Here is a 21,588-nt window from a genome sequence, read left to right on the forward strand (position 1 = left end):
CCAGGGTCAGAGCAAACCTTCAACCTTCCTGCCTCAACCTCCAGAACGGGGTTATAGGTGTGTACCACCATGTTAAGTTGTCTTTATAAAGAGGTGACTTCTCCACTTTGCCCAGGCTGGTCTACATCTCCTAGGCTCAACTGATCTCCCCACCTCAGCCTCCTAACTAGGACTGTAGGCAGCTACCATTGTATTCATCTTAAACATAGTAGTATTCTGATCCACAGAACTAACTTAATAGTTCATTGATTATCAGGTGCTGAAAAAAGATATAAACAGGTAATTTTTGATGGTGCTACCTAGTGAACAGAAAAAAATTCTAGGTCTTCTGGGGGAAAAGATGCCTCACAGTGTAGCAGTAGAACTGATTTATCTAATTCCTAGTCCTAAACCAGTTCACGGCCCTAGAGCAGAGGTTTCTTCTGAGTATGTGGAAAACCACTCTCTACCACACAGCCTCCTGAATCTATGTTCTCAGAATAGCCTGAAGGATCTGCAACCATATGCCAGGACACTATCTGTTCTGAGAACAAAAGCAAAACCAAAAAACCTCAGCAAACCTTGTTGATATTATCATATCTTGGTTCTCCTGAATTGAACATCTGAACTCTCAAACATGTCTACAATCCAGTAGTCAGGCAGGAAGTATTTAGAGGTCATGTAATTAAATGATATCATAGATTAAGTCTGTTTGAATAGGACTAATGCTTACTTGTTTAGCTATATAATATAATATATGATATAATATAATATATGTTGTAATAATAGGTCCCTATTCAGTGAAGTAAGGGCTATTATGGTGGAAAAGGTGGACTGTTCATTTCTCTATTCCAGGATAAATCATATTTTCTTGTGGATTACAGAAGTAGTAGCACAAAAATGTCAATAATGTCCACCAGAGGCTCTTCTGCTAGACTACCTGTAGGCAGTAGCTTTGTTCTTCTATCAATACTTTATTTACCCACTTTCCCTTTACCTGTACACACTCAGCTCCCTCAGTTATAAAGTTTGGACTGAGGGCACTGGAGAGATGGCTCAGCAGTTAAGAGCACCGACTGCTCTTCCAGACTCTGAGTTTAATTCCCAACAACCACATGGTGGCTCACAACCATCTGCAATGGGCATCCTATGCTGTCTTCTGCTGTGTCTGAAGACAGTGACAGTGTACCCACATACATAATATAAATATGGCCAGAGCAAGCAGGACCGGAAAAAAAAAAAGCTGGGACTGAAATCTTATCTATGTCAAGAGATCATAGTGAAGAGTCAATGGGTTAATATACATACACCTTAAGGAATGTCTTACCCGGCTGGGTAGGTTGGGTAGTGGTAGCACATGCCTTTAATCCCAGCACTTTGGAAGGCAGAGGCAGGCAGATTTCTGAGTTCGAGGCCAGCCTGGTCTACAGAGTGAGTTCCAGGACAGCCAGGGCTATACAGAGAAACCCTGTCTCGAAAAACTAAAAAAAAAAAACAAAAAAAACAAAAAAACAAACAAACAAAAAAAAACCCTAAAAACAAAAACAAAAAAAGGAATGTCTTATAGACAAGAGCAATTCAACTAACACAGTATAATTCAATCAATCATGTTGACTCTAATAACGGTAAGCTTCACTGAGAGAAATCACGAGTTTCCTATACTGCTGAAGTAAAAACTTAAATTAAAAATACTCCCTAATGCTTTCACATTCTATCCCCAAATAGCAATGTGTGACAAATATTCCAAAAGACATTCCATAAATGAGCAGCTGAATCTAAGACTGCTATGACCACAGGCTTAGTCCTGGCTAGTGCACAATGTGAAGGTGTTTGATTACAAAGACTTCCTATTTCACAACATACTTAGCATATTGAACATTTTAATCAGGAAATGGGAAAAGGTGGGGAGAACAGAGAACATCATGTACAGCAAAACTGACTTGGATTCTAATTTCTTATTCTGGGGCACCACATAATCTGGAAAACTGGAGAATCCCCCCAAGAACTGTGAAAGGCTGACTTAAACTGCTTATGATGACCGGGAGAGACCTTACCACAACAGATTTCCGCTGGAAGTTTATGTTGTTGATACAGACGACCTGATGGGTTGTATATATATAAAAAAGAAATAAACTACTATTATTATATGAAAGCATAAATCTATCTAAGTACAAATAGGGACTATACTCTGAGCCGCTCAAAAACCACACAGCAAGTTTCTCTTCCAATTCTACAAAATGAGTAATCTGCTTATTTTAAATCTAGCAACAGCCATGAAAAGGTCTGTCTTGACAAATATATATATATAGCGGTCCTTTAAGAAAGGTTTGTGAGCCCGTGGGGGAAAAGGAGTATGCTGAACAATTATTCAAAACCGTTTCCCCCTACAAACATCATGTCCCCAGGAGTGGGCTCTCATTTCTCACTAGTTTCCCGGGCTCATCAAGTCACTCACAGAATCAATGAAAACAAAAAAATCAAAGCAGGGCGAGAGCCAGAGTAGGGGAAAGGTACTTATAATTTGTACGGCCGTGGGCTTTCGAAGCCCTTGTCTCCTTTCTTCCTGTTCATCCTGGAAGACTCTAAGCCGGTGGGCGGCATGAAGAGCTCCTGCGGGGCTCGCCTTCCAGGCTGCTCGGGGGGCTGCAGCGCATTCCCGGTAGCGACCCGTGCACCCGGAGCGCCCGGCCACCCGCCCTCCGCCTCGTGTCCCCTCCCCGACCACTCTCAGGCCGCCTCCGCCCGGCCCCTGTCACACAGATGAGCCGCGCTACAGGAGCTCAAAGCCACCGCCGCCGCCGCCCGCCGACATCTTGCCGGTCACTGCTGACCGGTGACGTCAGAGGAAGTGGAGCGGCCGCGGAGGCAGAACCCGGAAGTCTGGTCCGGACGTCAGTGGGCGGAGTTTGCGCGATAAGATAGGGATTTGGCGTTTGGGTTTTCTCCTTTGTCCCTAAACTATTTCTAAAATTAAGAGAGCAGAGGGAAGATCTACTGGGTGAGAAGGGAAGATGGGGAAGGAAGGAAGGGACGTTAAGTGTTAGGCGAATCGTGCTTGTGGAAGTGTGGAAGGGATGTGAGGGGTGAGGGGCTAGGAGCCAGGAATGGTCCCGAAACCATTGCTGTCAAGAACAGGCTCACCCATTTGGACCCTGTGGTTTAAACTCCAAATGTGTACATAGACCGCAGGGAACCCTCAAGCCCGAAGTCCCATGGCCTCGATATTTATCTTATGAATTAACAGATTTTTTTTCTGACATTTTTGAAGCTGTGGATTTTCTATTATTGAGGGTCAAAGACGCAAACCAATGTCCCTTAATTCCGTTAATTGAGTATTGTCCATTAACAGTTTTCCACCTGCACAGATTTAACTCCACTCATTTTTTAATTCTGACAATGTCATTAGCTGATTTTTAATTAATCGGAACTTTTCGTTTAAACGAAACCAATTAGGAAAACAAAGCCATAACTTTATTAAACCTTCCAAAACTAGAAACTATTTTGCTCAATGAGCATTTATTTATTAAACCCACACAAAGTAATGGCAGAACTCAGAAATGGCTTATAATCAATCTTTGTGCTGGACCATTTTCCTCATGCGATCTCATTTGCTGGGAGCATCGTCAGACTTACCATAATTTTCTACAATTATATAATTCCCACAGGGTAGCAGTAGGCTTGTTCCCAGTTGGAGTCTTCTCAGAAATGCAGGAGAGTGCAGTGATAATCACACCCAGTGGAAACTGTGGTTTTAAAGATAGACTGAGGTAAACTTGCATTTTTTCCATGGAGGTGCCAGTCAGCTAAAAAAAATCTTTGCTCAGGAAGCTGGAAAGTAACATAACCATCTGTGGTCTCACTGGCTTCTTCTAGAAAGGTGGATGCAACTGTCTCAACATCACTACAGGACACAAAAGTCCGTATACACATAGATACACATATGTATGGTTGACAGGCCTGTGGTCTGTTTGAATTGCTGTTGGTGTTCATCTCTAGGCCAGTGGCTCTCAATTTGTGGATCATGATGTTTTGAGGGGTCAAAAGACCCTTTCACAGGGCCCCGTAGTAAAATGAACAGATGTGCACATCAGATAGTTACGTTACAATTCATAACAGCAAAGTTACAGTTATGAAGTAGCACTGAAAATAATTTTATGGTTGAGGTCAACACAACATGAGGAACAGTATTAACGGGTTGCAACATTAAGAAAGTTGAGAACCACTACTCTAAGCCAACTGGTAGCATGACCTCAGTTGATTCCCACTGGCCTCTGGTCGAGTTCAGTAGGTCGTTAGTTGAATCTAGTAGGTCTTCACTGGTTGGGTCTGGTGAGTCATCACTGATTTCATCTATGAATGGACTGAGGAAAGCCATAGCTGGGGCACACAAGGCAGAGTGCCAGGACTTTGTAGAGCATGGCTACTCGTTGAGAGTGGGAGCAACCCGTGAACAGGAAGAAGGAATTGCCAAAACTAGAAATGATTTATAGTTAGCTAGTGAGTTTTACCCACACGGGGGGCGGGGGGGGGGAGTACTGCTCATCTAGTATTCTTCACATAGGATGCAGGATTAAGCCCACTTTATCAGTAGTGCATAGTCAAGTAAGCAGAGGTCAGCATTAAGCCCATCTCAGCAATGTTAACAACTGATACACTGGTGATGGTAATTCTTGGTTGTCCCCTTGATTACATCTGGAATTAACAAAAATCTAAGCAGCTCAGGACACCTATGAGAGATTTTCCTTAATTAAATGTTTGAAGTGGGAAGACCCACCTTTAATCTGGATATTTTGAGGTGGGAGGATCCACCACCGTTAATCTGGGCCACACCTTCTGGTAGCAGCCAATGTCAAGGACAGAGAAGGGAACTTTGGCTCCTTACCTTTTTGTTCTCACTCTTGCTGGCAAGCTCGTTTCTTCAGTGGCATTATAGCCTACTTCTTAGAGCTGGAGGAATACTGAAGACCAGCTCAGACAGACACACAGCCTCACAGACTGAACAACGACTGAATTCCTGGACTTTCCATTGGAAGAGAGCCATGGCTGGACTAAGTGGACCACAGCCTGTAAGCCACTCTAATAAATCCTGTGTGTTTGCAGATACATGTATGTATATAGATAAATAAAGCTCTGAATGAGCCTATTACTAATAGTTCCTCAGGAAACTTTTTAAATGTATTAATAACTAGGACACGAAATTATAAAGTTATGGAATTTTATATATGAAAAACAGAACTTTCTACCTGTAGAATTCTCACAGACTTCAAGATATAATAAATACAGTTTTTTTCCAAGATAGGGTTTCTCTGTGTAGTCCTGGATGTCCTGGAACTTGATCTGTAGACCAAACAGGCCTTAAACTCAGAGATCCATCTGCCTCTGCCACTGCCACTGCTGCCTCTGCCTCCTCCTCCTCCTCCTCCTCCTCCTCCTCCTGCTCCTTCTTTTGGTTTTTTGGAGACAAGGTTTCTCTGTATAGCCCTGGCTATCCTGGAACTCACTCTATAGACCAGGCTNGCNTCAAACTCAGAAATCCACCTGCCTCTGCCTCCCAAGTGCTGGGATTAAATGCATGCACTACCACCACTGCCACCAACTGGCTTTTTATTTTTTTTGTCCTTGTATATAGTGAGCAATTTACAAATGTGACCTGAAGGATATGGAAATATCCAATTACATTTAAGAAATAAAAAAGGGGGGGGAGGAGGAGGAGTTACAAGATGCTGAAGAGGAGAAAAGGTATTCATAGAATTGGTGTTAAAAGCCAATAAGGCCAACGAGCTGGTTGAGCAGGTAAAGATGCTTGCTAGCAAACCTGGCAATCTGAGTTTGATCCCTGTACTTGAAAGGCAGGAGGTGAAAAACGGCTCTGCAAGGAAGTCCTTTGATGTGTACATACCTCCTGTGGCATATGTAACCTTGTACACACATGTCATGAACATTTACAATAATCATAAGGAAAATTTAATTCTTAAAGAGGTCAGGGATAAAAATATGCAAAAGAATTTTTTATTGTATCCAGCAACTTTATAAAGCAATTCAGTATATCGTTCTTTTAAGAAATAAGTCTCCTTGAATTATAAACTTTGATGCCATTTTGCACTGAAGACCGAGCATATTTAGTAAGCAACGCACCTATAGTTTGCTTCTCTCCACACAAATCTCTGTGGAATAAAAATAAATGAACGCCATGAACATCTTCAGGAACGTAATATGATACAATGCAGCTCACTTTATTACTACGTGCTAAAGCCATCTTTCTAATATGTGAGAGCAGTGGCAACTGGAGTAGGCAGATACATGTGTCATTTCATTTAACCTTTATAAGAATAGGTGTAATGGGTTATTTAACCTGTATTAGATACGAGGAAACAAAATCAGGTAGTAAATGAAGTCAAATTTGGCCATCACGCATGCATGACGTTAAAGTCCCATATATTATTGTCATTATATCATGTAATCTTTACATTACAAATAGAAGCAATGTGATATGGAGGAGCCTGCAGTTAAAGAGCCTGTATCCTACGCTTGCCAAGTGTGAGCCTGTCTAGACTGCCTGCCCTTCTAACCTGTATCCTATGCTTGCCAAGTGTGAGCCAGTCTAGATTGTCTACTTTCTTGGACTTTTTATGTACCTCAAAAAGAAGACTGCTTAAAGCATATTGAGGAGGGAGCAGATGACACGGAGAGACAGAGCAAACAGGGCCATGACATACACACACAAGGGCTTGTGATTTAAGTGTAAAAGCAAAGCTAGCGGTAGTGTTTTAAAAACAGTCAAAGCATAATACGGTCTGAGCTTTAAACAATGAAGGCAATGAGCTGACTATGGAGGCCGGGCAGTGAGAATGTGGAGGACTCATTATGTCGTTACTTTTGGTTTAACAATTGGTAGGTCATGGAAAGCATCAACCTCTAAGCTGGAATAAAGAATGTAGCTGGGCCTTGTGGCACGGGTTTGTAAGTCTGTAATCTTAGCCTGTTGGGAGTCTGAAGCAGAAGGAATTGAGGTCCTACCTGAAATATGAGTGAGTTCCAGGCCTACCCAAGCAACCTAGTAAGAACCTGTCTCAAGGTAGAAAGGGAGAGGGAAAGAAAGGAAGAGGGAGGGAAGGAAGAAAGAAAGAGGAAAGGAAGGAAGAGAGAGAGAGAGAGAGAGAGAGAGAGAGAGAGAGAGAGAGAGAGAGAGAGATTTAAAAGGAAGGTTGAGGGTGAGATGACTCAGCAGATGCAGGCATTTATTCACCTGGAAGCCTGAGTCCTGAGTTCAATCCCTGGGATTGAACATTGTAAGAAGAAAGAACTGACTATTAAAAGTTGTCATCTGATTTTACATATGAGCCATGGCACACTCTTGTCCCTCTCCCACAAATAAATAAGTAGGGTTGAAGACAAAGCTCAGTAGTGGAGAACATGCCTAGTTCAATCGGAAATTTCCTTACAATAGGGAGAAAAAAACCCATGGGGCTGCACTGCAGTCTGGGTGACACTACAGACTATGTGTCGTGGGGTAACCCAGGATGGGAGAAGAGATAACTTGGCTAAGTCTTAGGCAAGGCCAGAAGAGATGAATCTAGTGTGAAAGGAGGACTGGGCTCATGAGGAAGGACAAAGAAACTGGACAGATGGCTCAGTGGTTAGGAGCACTTGCTCTGCAATCATGAGGACTGGAATTTAGATCCAAGAGCAAATGGTATCAACCCGATTGTTCCCCCAAACATCTCACCTCCAAGAGAAGTAGATACAGAAACCCTAAACCTAACTCTAACCCTAACCCTAGCCCTAGCCCTAACCCTAGTTCTAGCCCTAACCCTAACCTTAACCCTAGCCCTAGCCCTAGCCCTAGCCCTAGCCCTAACTTAGACAGGATAGAGCTTGTGTTATAGCTAAGGAAGCTCCATGATACACTATCTTGGTATACACCAACTGTCTGTCTCTGACTCCAGTCCCTAGCAGATAAATTCCCAGTAACCCTGACTCTGTGACTCCCGCCCAAAAACATACAGCCATGACTACCTACTTGTAATATGACTACTTTTTCTTCTGTAACTTGCTAACGCACATACTCCAAGATTGGGGATTTTGTTTGTTTGTTTTTTGTTTTTTGGGTTTGTTTTTTTTTTTGGGGGGGGGTGTTCGGTTTTTCGAGACAGGGTTTCTCTGTGTAGCAGAGATTGTTTTGAGTTGCCTTAGTCACTTAACTTGGCAGAACAGAGCAGAACAGAACAAAGCATGTTTTTACTTGCTTGTATAGATATTGAAGATCTTCGTGTGTGTGTGTGTGTGTGTGTGTGTGTGTGTGTTTTTCCCCTCTTAAAGTCCTTGCCCAGTCCCCTCCTACAGGGCAATCTCAAAGTTAGCTCTGAAATTGTTTGTCCTCCGAGCAGCTAATCAATAAATCTTATAATTATAATTAGATTGAGTCTATGGTCTTTTCCAGGGATCACAAACCCCATGACACTTGCTAGCTTCAAGCTAGCCATGACAAGTCCCAGGTTTGTGAAAGGGCTCTGCCTCAGAGAAACAGGCAGAGTGATGGAGGAAGACATCTGATTCTCCTGGCCTCCATATGCATGAACATCCTCACCCTCACACGTGTACCCAAACTCAGTCACACAGATAAATACAAACACACCCGAAGACAAAAAGAGGAGGAACAACTTATATACTGTACAGGGGGGACCGAAAGGAAAAAGTGCAGACATGAGGGGGTTGAAGGCTTGGCAATGGAAGGGGGTGGTTCCTGTTAATTGCTTCCATTTCCTCAAGGAATGAGATCATAATCTGGAAGTGAAGACAAGATGGGATGTAAGTGGTATCTGAAAAGACTTGATGAAGGTATAAGGGTAGAAAGGTTTCATGAGATATAGTGACAGACCAGGTTTGTCTATAGAATTCTGTTGCTCCCTGGGAGATTTTTCTCCAGAAACGTCGGCTACTGATGGTAGATCATAGAATCAGCAGAAAGATGGGCTTCATTGAGAGGGAGAGAGAAGTGAGGAAGAACTAGTACAGAGCAGGAGCTAGAGAGAACCCAGAAAAAAAAAAGTGTAGAGAGAAGAGAGATTGCCTGCAAGGTATGCCACAACAGTGGTGGGCATGGTAGCTCATTCCTGCAGCCTCAGCAGGGAAAGGAGGATCAGGGACTCAAGGTCATCCTCAGCTACATAGCAAGCTGAAGACTAGCCCGAGCTACCTGGGACTGAGCTTCAAAAAGCCAAAACAAGGCTAAGGAGGACATAGCTCAGTAGGTGAGACGCTTGCTGTGCAAATGTGAGGACCTGAGCGCTAATCTCTAGAAACCACATAAAGCTGGATGCAATAGCCTGAAACTGTATCCCAGCACGCCCTGATGGAGACAGAGGATGGAGACAGGAGAAATCTCCAAAAATCACTTGGGCCAGCAAGCTTGGCATAGGCAGCCAAAAACCAATCAACCAAACCAAACAAAACAAACAAACAAAACAAAACAAAAATAAAACAAGAGGAGAACCTGTCTCAAATAAAGTAGAAAGGGAAGATCTTGCCCCTTGTCAGTATTGTCCAAGGTTGTCCTCTGACCTCCACACATGCATCTGCATTCATTCACACACATACACATGAATGTGCAGGCACACACTCCCAGGTTACATAGATAAATAAATCTAACCAAAAATGACAAAAGTAATGGCTGAGGTAGCAGGCAAGGCAGGAGCTGGCAATCACTAATGGCATTTACCCTTGAGACACGAGGATAACTTCTCTCCCCCAAGGAATGATGATTTTGCAGGAAGGGGAGCGAGAGAGATGATTGCGGAAGGAATGTTCAAGCAGAAAAGATAACACACTCTACCTTCAGAATGGAGCATCAGACAATGATAGAGGAGGCCACGTAAGAAAGTTTCCAGGGACACTGTATGCTCAGGGAACACGCAACAATGCCATGCTAAGGTCGGAAATCTAAAACCCTATGACAGTTATTTTAAAGAATAACTGTCATAACCCATTCTGAACGAATTACTTACTGGATATATGGAGCAATGTCTTCCTCCGTCCACTTTTCTCTTAGAGAGAACAGACTATTAAAACGTTCCTGTGTTCCCTCGGGCAAATCATCTACTTTGAGCAAAAATATGATTTCTGGTCTTGAGTTTCTGTCCACCAGTGCTAAACCCTACCAGAGACAAGAAGTTTGAGAAAAAGAAAAAAGGCTATTAAAGTAATGATCTCATAATGAACTATTTCTTTTGCCATTACATTTAACCCAAGGAGTTTTAAATAGCACCTATGTGAAACTTTACAGAAAGTCTATTCAGAAGCTTACAGGCAGTATGTTTCATAAAAAGAGTTCCTTTAAGCTTCGATTTCTTTGCCATCTGCTTGCCAAGATAGCTTTAGTGCTAAATGTCACCAGCGGTCAGTCATTGTCAAATGCAGCAAGCCCTTTCCTTGGCTTCTTGGAGTCACCTTTCCGGTCCCATCTACTTGCTAACGTCCATCTCTCTTTCCTCTTTTCTTCTCCCTCCACCTCTGACATCACCATCTTCTTTTGTGTTTTACTTAATGTGTAGTTTCCCCAGACCTCATCCCATCCCCTTGCCTGAGTCTCCGCCTGTCCTGGGTCACCTCATCCTACCCCACAGCCTCTGGTGCCCTTGCTCATGGCTGTAACATTTGCATCTTTTACTCAGACACCTCTTCTGAGGCCCAGACCCTCACATCCAAATGACAGCAGACACTGGCCCCATCCCCACTGCCTTGGAGAGGCAGGGAACCTAGGTAACTGAGATTCTGGTGCTCAAACCCGATGTCTAAGTGGTCAGGAGTGGCAGTAGATGCTAAAGCCTCAAGATTTCCCTACCCATCACCATCACCCAACATCTACTTCTATTTTGTTCATTTGTTTTTTGCATTTATTTTTTAGTGTGTGTGTGTGTGTGTGTGTGTGTGTGAGAGAGAGAGAGAGAGAGAGAGAGAGAGAGAGAGAGAGAGAAGGAACATGCACACACAGCAGCACACATATAGAAATCAGAGGACAAATTAAGAGAGTTCATCATGTGATTCCTAAAGATTAAACTCAGGTTGTCAGGTTTAATAGCAAGCATTTTTACCTACTATGCCATTTCATACCTCCTCCCTATTATCTGTTTCTTTGCTAACATTCTTTGGGGTTTGTTTCCTTGTTTTTGAAACAGGGTCTTCTCTAGTTCAGGCTGACATGCACTCACTGTGTAGCCAAGGGTGATTTGGAACTTCTGATCCTCTGGCCTCTACCCTACATGCTGAGTTACGAGCATACATCATCATGCTTAATTTTTTATGAGTTGCTGGGATTGACCTCAGGGCTCTGTGGGTACTGGGTAAATACTCTACCAACTATGCTACAGTGGCAGCCCAGCAACTATCCTTTTCTTCAGCCCCACTCTCCCATATTTCCCTTTCCCTCCTTCCCTTTCCACCTGTGCTTAAGTCTGTTTGCATACCTTTCTGTCATAAACCCTAACTTGGGACAGACTGCTTACGTAACATTCACAAAGCCCTCCATCTAATTCCCGGCACTGCTTAAAATCAGTAGTTTCACATGCAGTAGATCCAGTGCATGCGAGGTGGAGCTAGGGAGATCAGATGTTAAGGCTGTCTCTGGTTACATAGAGAGTTCAAGGCTAGCCTGGAACATACAAAGTTCTGCCAAAGAAAGAAACAAAGAATGAAAGAAGGAAGAAAGGAAGGAGGGAGGGAGGGAGGGGGGAGAAGGGAGGGAGGAGGAAAGGAAGGAAGGAAGGAAGGAAGGAAGGAAGGAAGGAAGGAAGGAAGGAAGGAAGAGGGAGAATGTGTATGTCTAATAAACTCCAACTTTTCTCCAAAAAAAAAAATGTAAATGATACTATTCTATATAAAGTATATCTCTGTAAGTACTGGGGAGGTTAGAGGACTCTGTGGTGGGAGTAAATGAAGACTGTACACCTACTGGGTATCTAGGAAAATAAAATAGCTGAGATTCTGGTATTGAGCTCCAGGACAAGAATCACCTCCCCTCGTCAGACACCCCCTGGAGAATCCCAGGCATGGCCCCTAACGGCCTTACCTTGAGCTGATCAAGCCGAGTTGTCATTCCCTCGGGAACACTCTGCTGCCACACTTCCTGAAACTCTGCAAGGTTAAACTTCACGGCATTCTGCAGCAGCATCTCCGCGGTCACTCTGCATATTTTGTCAGCGTCCAATTCAAAATAGACTTCATCTAAGGCAATGGGATCAGAGTCAGACATCTTCTTCTGTTAAATGGCATTTGTTTGGTTACTGTTTGTGTGTACCTGCATGTACACGTGTAGGCTTGCGTGTGTTCCCGAATGAAGGAGGAGGTCAGATGACAACGTTCAGGAGTCTGTTCTCGCCTTGTAGCAGGGCTAAAGCTCAAGTCACCAGGCCTGGCTCAGCCACCTCACTGCCACTATATTGGCTTCTTGTGACGGTTTGTATATGCTCAGCACAGGAAATGGCACTATTAGAAGGTGTGGTCCTGTTGGAGTAGGTGTGACACTGTAGGTGTGGGCTTTAAGTCCCTCATCCTAGCTCCCTGGAAGCAAGTATTCTGCTAGCAGCCTTCAGATGAATACGTAGAACTCTCAGCTCTGCCTGCACCATGCCTGCCTGGATACTGCCATGCTCCCACCTTGATCATGATGGACTGAACCTCTGAACCTGTAAGCCAGATCCAATTAAATGTTCTCCTTATAGGAGCTGCCTTGGTCATGGTGTCTGTTCATAGCAGTAAAACCTGAACTAAGACACTTAACATCCATTGCAATACCAGCATTTCCTTTAACTCAACAAAAGGCCTTGGAAGGAACCATGATCTGTGCTCACCTCGCACAGCCCCACGGTTCTTATTACCACCATCATACCTGTCCATCACACAGGTTAGAACACCCGCCAGGACACTCTCCACTCACCTTTGTCCACGTATCTCTTTCCATAGCATTTAAGACAGTGTTCAATCATTTCCCTGAAAATTTAAAGCACACAAGAGAACCTATGAACATTTTATAGATATTTTAAACCTTGTTGTCACACTAAAAACTTAAGATATCAATTAAGGATTTGAAATTTTAAATTCCTTTGATGACAAATAAGACTTCAGAACTTACTTAAATATTCTGGGAACTGCTACATGCCAAGGCCTGTTCTACCAAAATTAGCATGAATTATGTAGTCATATATTTGTTGTTATACCAAAGCTCAAATTACAACCATCAATTTTTTTTTTGAGTGACCAAAACAAAAAGTAGAAATGATGGTGCAGATGTATTCACCTCAGTGACCAAAAGTCTCAAATCCTTTCTAGTTGTATATTTTTAATTTTTCCCCCTAGGGCTACAGAGCAGCTCAGAGGTTAAGAGCAGTTGCTGTTTTTACAGAAGAGCCAGGTTCCATTCCCAGCACCCACCTGGGGGCTCAGAACCCTCAGTTAACTCCAATTCCAGGAGATCTGATGCCCTCTTTTGACCTGTGCAGGCAACCCGTATGTACACAGTGCACATGCATACATGCAGGCAAAAAGTCTCATACACACAAAATAAAAATAAACATTTTTAAAATTTCCTGTTAATCCCAGCACTTGGGAGGCAGAGGCGGGCAAATTTCTGAGTTCGAGGCCAGCCTGGTCTACCAAGTGAGTTCCAGAACAGCCAGGGCTACACAGAGAAACCCTGTCTCAAAAAACAAAAATAAAAAGATAAATAAATAAAAATAAAATAAAATTTCCTGTAATATCAGAATGTAAATGCTATGTCCTCAGTTTACTTCTAGTATGAAAAAAAATGTTCACTGTCTTAAAGAAATCTGCAGAAACAAATAATGAAAATACTCACTCTGGCTCCAGAGGTCCAAGTTCCTGCAGGCACACAGTCAAGGGGACTCTATTCAAAGACCAGGATTCAGAGTCCACCAGCTGAGTTACATGGTTCAGAAGTTTGATCTCATAATCAAACTCAAGAATCCTCCAGTAACCTACAAATTCCAAGGAACATTGTAAGTGAAGTTATTAGATACTCACTTAATACCCATAAGGCATTGCAGTGGATACTGTTAATTGTCAACGAGATACAACCTAGAGTCCCCTGGAAGAGACTCTCCGAGAGGGACAGCCTGAGGTAATCTGTGTGGTGTGATGCTGTTGATCACAACTCTCTGACCACAGCTATGTGAAAACAACTAGTTCTCACAGCACAAAGAAGTGCAGTTCACCGCAGAAGTGACAGTTCTGTCAAGGTGTGGACAAGAAAAATAACTATCAGCAGTCAAGATGGCTTTCCCCGTTCCTAAGGAAACTACATATATACACAGTGGAATCTTCTTCAGCCGTAAAGAAGGAAGTGAGGACATCTGATGGAAAATGGATCAAAGTGGAAAACACAGTATGTTAAGAGAAATGAACTAGACAAGAAATACAAGTATGTTTTCTCCAATATATAGAATCTAGATTTATATTGTATGTATGTGAATAGATACATATTATATGTTGGGTGTAAAAGCAGAAACAGAGTTATATCCAGATTTAATTTGTGTGTGTGTGTGTGTGTGTGTGTGTGTGTGTGTGTGTGTAAAAGCATGCATGTGTAGATATACATTTGTATGCAGAATATAAAAGCAGAATTATAAGGAGAATTATAATCCTGTAAGGAAGAAATCTAATGGGAATGGAGAAGGAAAAGAAGTTAAGGGAATATATATGCCATTAAGCCAAAAGGTAACCTGTCTCCAGGGGAGGTGATAGAAGAGGCAGAGGAAGAATGGCTGAGAACAAGCCACAATGATACATACGCATGACAATGACACAGTGGAATCTGTCTCTTTGTATGCTAACCATAAATTCAATTTGAAAAAAGACACCTGTCCCCATTTCAGAAGAAATCTGAATTGCAGTTGGATGTGGTTGTGTGGATCTGTGATCCCAGAACTATGGAAGCTAAGGCAGAAGAATCTCAAACGTGAATGCCAGCTAGCTACCTACCAAGTTCAAGTTCTAGGCATCCAGAGCTACAGAGCAACAGCCTACAAGAATGTAACATTTCAAAATTGATAGTGCAGCCACCACTTGCAAATATACCCTCAAGTTTATAGCTATCATTTTTCACTGAAATTTTCTATTCCTATTCTGGGAAACTGAAAGAACCCCTATGAAACAAATTGTGTGAAATAAAGCCAGAAAATAAAGCCAGGTGTCATCTATGCATTTCCCTACTAAAACTTTATCTGTTGCTATGAAAATGAATTTGAAAGAAGACATCATTGAAATACATTATTTGGTTTGCCTACCTCACTTTTAACTTTGAGTGGAATGGACCTCCATATGCCATGGTAATTACCAGGAGGCATTCTTAATTAAAATCCTTATCTTAAATGCTTAAGAACAGATGAGCAAATGGGTTTCAAGCAACCACACAAAGGCTAAATGCTTTGGGTTAGTTCTTAAAGGGGTGCTTTATTTAACAAGTTTTACCGCATTTAAGGAGTTAGGTACATGAAAGCTAATCTTGTTTGGAAGATTTTGAACAAACGGTAATCCACCAAACCACACCAGTTTCCCTCTTCCTAACGAACAGGTTGAAGAATCAAGTTGTTTCTCTAGGCAAGCTAAGAGTGGGCACACAGCATTTTAACATCAGTACCTGGGAAGCAGAGGCAGGAAGATTTATGAGTTCAAGACTTGCTTGATCTATTTATTTAAATTCCAGGCTATCCGGGGCTATGTAGTGAGACCCTGCCTCAAAGATAGATAAGTATATAAATAAATGGATGGATGGATGGACGGACAGATGGAGAGGCAAGCAAACAAACCAACCAACAGACAGACAGATGACAGACAAAGTGGGCTCATAGATGTAAATAAACATGGACTCAAAAATGATTATAGATCCAGATTCTGACTAAAACTCTATATTCCAGAGCAGAAGACGATCAAAACCTCAAAGGCACCACAAAACTCCTCCATCAACTGCTGGGATTAACCTCTTTTAGGTGCATTTTAAATGATAAACAATGCATGTTTGCCAATGCATTGGCATTAGTACATGAAGAAGCACAGCTCACATTCCAAGCTATTTAGAAATCGAATGAAGTTGTTGAACTGACTCTGAACTAGGAGTCCAAAGGTTTGGCACCGAAGCAATAACTGTCCCTCAATCAGCACAATCCCAGACCCTGGCTAGGCCTTCATTTTCTTACCTACTTAAAAACTCATTTAAATGAAAAGATCAGAGTACTTGATTTTCAAGGTCCTTTAAAGAGAAAGGCCTGTAGTGAGTGGTTAAGATGTCACTGGTCACAGACTGACAGATTGACCTCATGTGAGGATCATCTTATAGCCGATTCCATATCCCAAACATTGACAGTGTGTGTGTGTGTGTGTGTGTGTGTGTGTGTGTGTGTGTGTGTGTGTGTGTTGGGATTCAAACACAAGGCCTCACCCACACTCAGCAAGTACTCATCTGCTCTGCTCGTAATATCATTACCTTTGAAGACAAAAGGAACTTAAACAAGCATGCACCCTGGGGAAGGGGCCCAACGCCTCTCTCTTGCACATGCTACAGTTCCGCTCTTATGAACGGTACTTAGTCATACTACCTCCAACCTCGCAGGCATTTAGGGCTTGTAACTGAGCCATCGTCTCCTCTTCACTTGCCTGAATGTGATTAAGCAAATCTTCAGTTGTATACTGAAACAAACAAAACAGAGACGCATCCTCATGACTTGGGAACGACAGCTTCCTTAATCTTCTTGTTGAGTTTTGGAGAATAAATAAAAAGGAGCCTGAAGCACACAGTAGAACCGAGTGGCTTCCCATCCAAGTCCCAACTCAGCCCCGCCCTGCTCCGTTTCTCTCTCCGCCTCTGTTCTAATCCAACAAGGCAATGTTGTGAGACCGGGATTACAGCGGGCTGTAGCGGCCGGCCGGGCTCCCGCCTCCCTTCGGAGGTCACATGAAGTCCAGCCCGTTTACATGGCAGCAGCCTTGACAGTATGCTGCTTTCTATCTAGCCAGACTGCTTCCTGTTTGAAACTTTTATCACACACGTTTTAAAGAAGTGAGACTGCCACCCAGGATAACAAGGTATGGTGGCACACACCTACAGTCCTCGCACATGAAGAAGCAGAGAGGCAGGGGGATGGCTACAAGTTCCAGGCCAGCCAAGTCTACAGAGCGAGATTCTTAACCTCCCCCTTCCCCATCTCCCTGCCAAATTTTAAATTTTTCAAAAATGAATTACATTTTAAGATTTCAAATAAAACCAGGAAATACAAATTCTTACTTTTGAGCGGCTTGCATCCTCTTCTTTCTGACTGTCAGGGCCTTCATAGGTATTTTCCATTAAAAGTCTCTTTAGCTTTTTTAACTTAGGTCTGCATCTTCTTAATTCCCAATAATTATTAGAGAAGCCAAAGATCTAGAAATCACAATGCAGCCTTCAGTGGCCTTCCCAAAGATAAAACATTTCCACAGAGCACTCCTTGCTCAAGAACACACAAAAGGCAGCCGTGGACCCTTTCCAGACATCCATGACAATCCCACCAACCAGATGGGAACAACTGAACATATAAAGTCAGTAAGAGAATTGCCAAGCACGGGCATGCACGGTGGTACATAGAATATGCGGAGGCCAAACATCCATACGCATAAAATAAAAATAAATAAAACCTCCAAAAAGAAAAAACAGGGCTTGGCGTGGCAGCACGTGTTTCTAGTCCCAGCACTCAGGAGATAAAGGGAAGTGGCTCTCTAGGAGGTGGCTCTCTATGATTTCCAGGCCAGCCTGGGGTATCTAATGAGACCTTGTCTAAAAAAGACAAAACAAGTAAACAAAGATAGCCAACCACAGTGGAGGATTTGCCTAGTCCTAGCCCTCAGAAAGGGAGTTCAAGATCAGCCTGGGCTACAGTGAAAAACACAACAGGATGGAAAGGGAGCTCAGTGGTGAAGTACTTGTCCAGCATGCAACATAGCCCTGGGTCAACCCTGAGCACTACCGTATAAACCAGATATGGGGGAGGGGGGGGCATAATGCCTGAGATCCCAGCATGTGGGAGTTGGTAACAGGAAGATCTGAAGTTCAGGGTCATCCTCAGCTATATAGCAAGTTTAAGACTAACCTGGGCTACATGTGTCACAAGCCCTGTTTCACACACGCGTGCATACACACACACACACACACAACACAACAACAACAACAACAACTATCTGTAACTCCAGTTCCCAGGGGATCTGACGTCCTCTTTTGGCCTCCAAGGGCACTGCATACACATTGTTCATAGACATGCATGCAGGCATGATACACCCCACACCACATACAAAAACACAAATATAATTTTTACAAAATAAATTAAAGAGTTTTTTTTTTTTAAAAAAAAGAATGAGTTACCTAATAAACTCATTACATTAAGAGAAAGACCAGACGTGTCTGAGGGAGGAAAAAAAAAGTGGAAATATAAAGAGAATTCACAAATTCAAAAACTAAAAGAATACTGAGGAATTTCAAACCCTAGTAAAGACAGTATATATTCCCTGTGACAACACATATCTTATATCAAAAGTTTTTAACCAAAGGCAAGCTTGGAACACAAACGGCCACGCTCAGACTCAGGTATAGGACAAAGCGGTACCTCTGTGTGAACGATGTTAGTTGGTGTTTCCTCCCCCTTTAGCTGGTCTGGAGTTTTGCATCCAGGGATGAAAAGCAGCATATTGGATGTGTCTGCTATCTTCAAGTCGTAGGTTTTGTCTTTACTGCACAACACAGCCTGTTCATCCTTATCTCCTCGAATCACAAAACTACAGGTAAATGGAGGGGGGAAAGACATGGCTTATGGATAGCTCACTTTAAATAACTTCCAAAGCTGAGATGGCTCAGCAGTTAAGAGCACTGACTGCTCTTCCAAAGGTCCCGAGTTCAAATCCCAACAACCACATGGTGGCTCACAACCACCCGGTAAGAGATCTGATGTCCTCTTCTGGGGTGTCTGAAGACAGCTACAATGTACTTTCATATAATAAACAGATAAATCTTAAAAAAAAATAAAANAAAAAATAAAAATAAAAAATAACTCCCAAATCCTCTGGCTTCTAGATTTAAAATTAAACCTTGGGAGTGTGGAGTGTGGTGCTGTGAAGGAGAACCCCCGCCCCAAACACAGACTCAGGCATCTGAACACTTGGTCCCCAGTCTGCACCACTATTTGAAGAGGGGTTAGGAGGTGTAGCCTTGCTGGAGAAAGTATGTCACTGATGGGGAGCTCTGAGAGTAAGAGCCTTGCCCACTTGCTGTTCAGCCTCTCAGCTTTGTGCTTGCCATAAAAGACATGATCCCTGTCATAATGAACTCCCGTCTCTTTGGAACCATAAGCCCAAATACACTGCAGATTAGAAGTTTAAAGATATTCTAGGCTACAGAGTGAGTTTACTGCCTGCTGGGTAGAGACTCTATCTTGGGGAGGAAGTTAAGAGGCATGTTTTAAGATCTTAGTTTTGCCAACTAAGTTAACTAATTACTACAAATTAACTGAACAAAGAAAATACCCGTCACACCTGGGATGGAAACAGGTCAGTGAAGTTTTTCTGCAAGTCTCTTAAGGATACTTTGTGACCAATATGTGGCCAGTGAACTAGAACACTATGTGAGAGTCGAAGACGGTAACTCATAAGGTGCTTGACTCTGGAAAAGCTGAAAGTACTCGTTTTGTTTTTCGAGATAGGAGTTTCTCTCTGTAGCGTTGGCTGACCTGGAACTCCCTCTGCAGACCAGGCTGCCTCAAACTCAAGAGACTGGCCTGCCTCTGTCTCCTAAATGCTGGGATTAAATGTGTGAACCATCACCGCCCAAGTATTAACTATGACTCATCTCTTCAGGCAGCCCCTATAGGGCTTCAGGACTGGGGACTCAACTTATGGCTAGAAGCCTACAATGTAAATACTCTACCACTAAGCCCAGACTAGTCCAGCCAGAGGCCTTAGGTTTTAAAATCCAAGGTCTTGGCAGCAACTCTGTAGTTGACCCGGAATTAAAAAACAGTTCCAGATCTTCAGTAAGGGAACCCCAACCAACCCCGGGCTACATGCAGCAGTCTGGATTAGGCTTTTAAACTTTCTGCCTCGTTTGTCCCACCTGCGATTCAAGGAGAAGAAACCCAAGTGCAAGTCAGGAACTCAATCTATAGGCACTGCCGCTACATTCTGAGATAGATCGAGTGTTCTGTAGAGTACTTGGCATCGGTACTGAGCCCTCCAAAACTCCCTGGAGCTTCCTTCTTGACACTTTCCCGCTGACCCTGGCTCTAAATTCGGGGGAGTCCTGCTAACAGGATGGTCTAGCCTAGGTTGAATCCTCCTGACAGATGACAGCTAGCTGAGGACCCGCCCACCGGCCTGTACCGGCCCAATCAAAGCAACTCTCTGGACCAGTTCCTCCTTCGGCGTTCCCCGGGCTACACGCGGCAGGTAGGCGGCCGGGAAATCGGCGCGCCCGGTCCCCACCATCCCGGCTCACCTGTCCCCGGCCTCCAGCTGCTGGCACAGTGCTGGTTCCAGCTCCAGCAGGCAGAAGTCGCCGGTGGCCGCGCCGCCGGTCCCGGAGCCGAAGCTCAAGCAGTGCACCGTGGGTAGCAGCTCGGCGGCGTTCAGCTTGGCGACCTGCAGCGTCGCGTCCACTTCCTCGCGGGTCCTCCGGGATGCGCTCGGCGGGGACATCTCACAGCACGGAGAGGGGTGTGTCCTCGACCGGGACTCCCGGGGACTTCAAAAGCGCGCCAAATCCGCCGGAGCCGACTTCCGGGGCGGGGCGGGGCGGGGCGGGGCGTGTCCCGAGAAAGTCGGAAAGCCTCTGGACTCCACGAGTCCCTCGGCAGTCTGGCAGTCCACTGACAGCGTGCAGTTCCCAGATTGCAGAGGAGAAGCACGGTTTCCCCCTTGAGGACTCCTGGAAAGTCGTGTTAGCAATTCTGGGTGCCCACGGGGCCAAGCACGGCTCTTACACCCACCCCTTCCGCCACCTTGTGCCCACCCCCTTCTTTCCCGCCAAAGCTCCTTTTCCTCACCGGCTGAGTTGGGTCCCGCGATGACTTATGTGTGTGCAGAATTTCATTAAGCCGTTACCACAACCCAGTAAGGCAGGAGCCTGGTGATCCTGTCATGAAGAAGCGACCAGAGTTTACAGTGACGTGAAACTGTTTTAAGATGAAAACTCATTCATAGACTCACATCCATGCACCTGAAACTGATGTGCGAGCTCCGGCAGACCCCTGTAGACTGGCCACCCATAGAAGTTGAAACAATAAGAGGAATAATCGTTTTCAGAGAGGGTTTTCCCCACTACTTCCTATAAAACAAACAAATGAATAAATAAAAGGGAGGCCAAGGCGACCCCAGTCCATCAGGTTAAAACGCGACATGAGCCAGGTAGTGCTGGCACCATACCTTTAATCCCAGCACTCAAGAGGTAAAGAGAGGATCTCTGAGTTCCAGACCAGCCTGGATTATAGAGCAAGTTCCAGGACAGCCAAGGCTACACAGAGTAACATTGTCTCGAAAAACAGAAACAACAAGCAAAAACATCTGAATCGCCAAAGGGTAATTTAGTTC

The 21,588-nt window shown here is 43.8% G+C and overlaps 2 protein-coding genes across 2 annotated transcripts in view; both read right to left on the reverse strand.

Moving 5' to 3' along the window:
- The window catches only part of Taf2 (TATA-box binding protein associated factor 2), a 56,084-nt gene extending 53,293 nt beyond the window's left edge, over positions 1–2,791 (reverse strand). Inside the window, 2 exon segments of the mRNA XM_021216227.2 lie at positions 2,034–2,088; positions 2,498–2,791. Coding sequence (XP_021071886.1) covers positions 2,034–2,088; positions 2,498–2,580 — 138 coding nt within the window. The 5' untranslated portion in view covers positions 2,581–2,791.
- A 3,183-nt stretch (positions 2,792–5,974) lies between these two features.
- Positions 5,975–20,764, reverse strand: Dscc1 (DNA replication and sister chromatid cohesion 1). Its single transcript, XM_021217081.1, has 9 exons — positions 20,498–20,764; positions 18,618–18,786; positions 17,270–17,404; positions 16,584–16,674; positions 13,829–13,967; positions 12,911–12,963; positions 12,044–12,198; positions 9,984–10,132; positions 5,975–6,143 (listed from the first exon to the last, which is right to left on the reverse strand). Exons 1-9 carry the CDS (start codon positions 20,695–20,697, stop codon positions 6,035–6,037), a joined length of 1,200 nt encoding a protein of 399 aa, XP_021072740.1. The 5' UTR covers positions 20,698–20,764; the 3' UTR covers positions 5,975–6,034.
- Between the last annotated feature and the right edge of the window lie 824 nt (positions 20,765–21,588).

The sequence above is a fragment of the Mus pahari genome, chromosome 17 (genome assembly GCF_900095145.1).
Source record: "Mus pahari chromosome 17, PAHARI_EIJ_v1.1, whole genome shotgun sequence".
NCBI classification, from domain to species: domain Eukaryota; kingdom Metazoa; phylum Chordata; class Mammalia; order Rodentia; family Muridae; genus Mus; species Mus pahari.

Excerpts from the sequence above, each read along its gene's own strand:
- Dscc1 (XM_021217081.1), bottom strand. The coding sequence starts at position 20,697 with ATGTCCCCGCCGAGCGCATCCCGGAGGACCCGCGAGGAAGTGGACGCG. Across the intron at positions 17,405-18,617 it reads CTAACATCGTTCACACAGAG|ATCTTTGGCTTCTCTAATAA; the intron begins GTACCGCTTTGT and ends TGTGATTTCTAG. Across the intron at positions 16,675-17,269 it reads AGGATGCAAGCCGCTCAAAA|TATACAACTGAAGATTTGCT; the intron begins GTAAGAATTTGT and ends TGTTTGTTTCAG.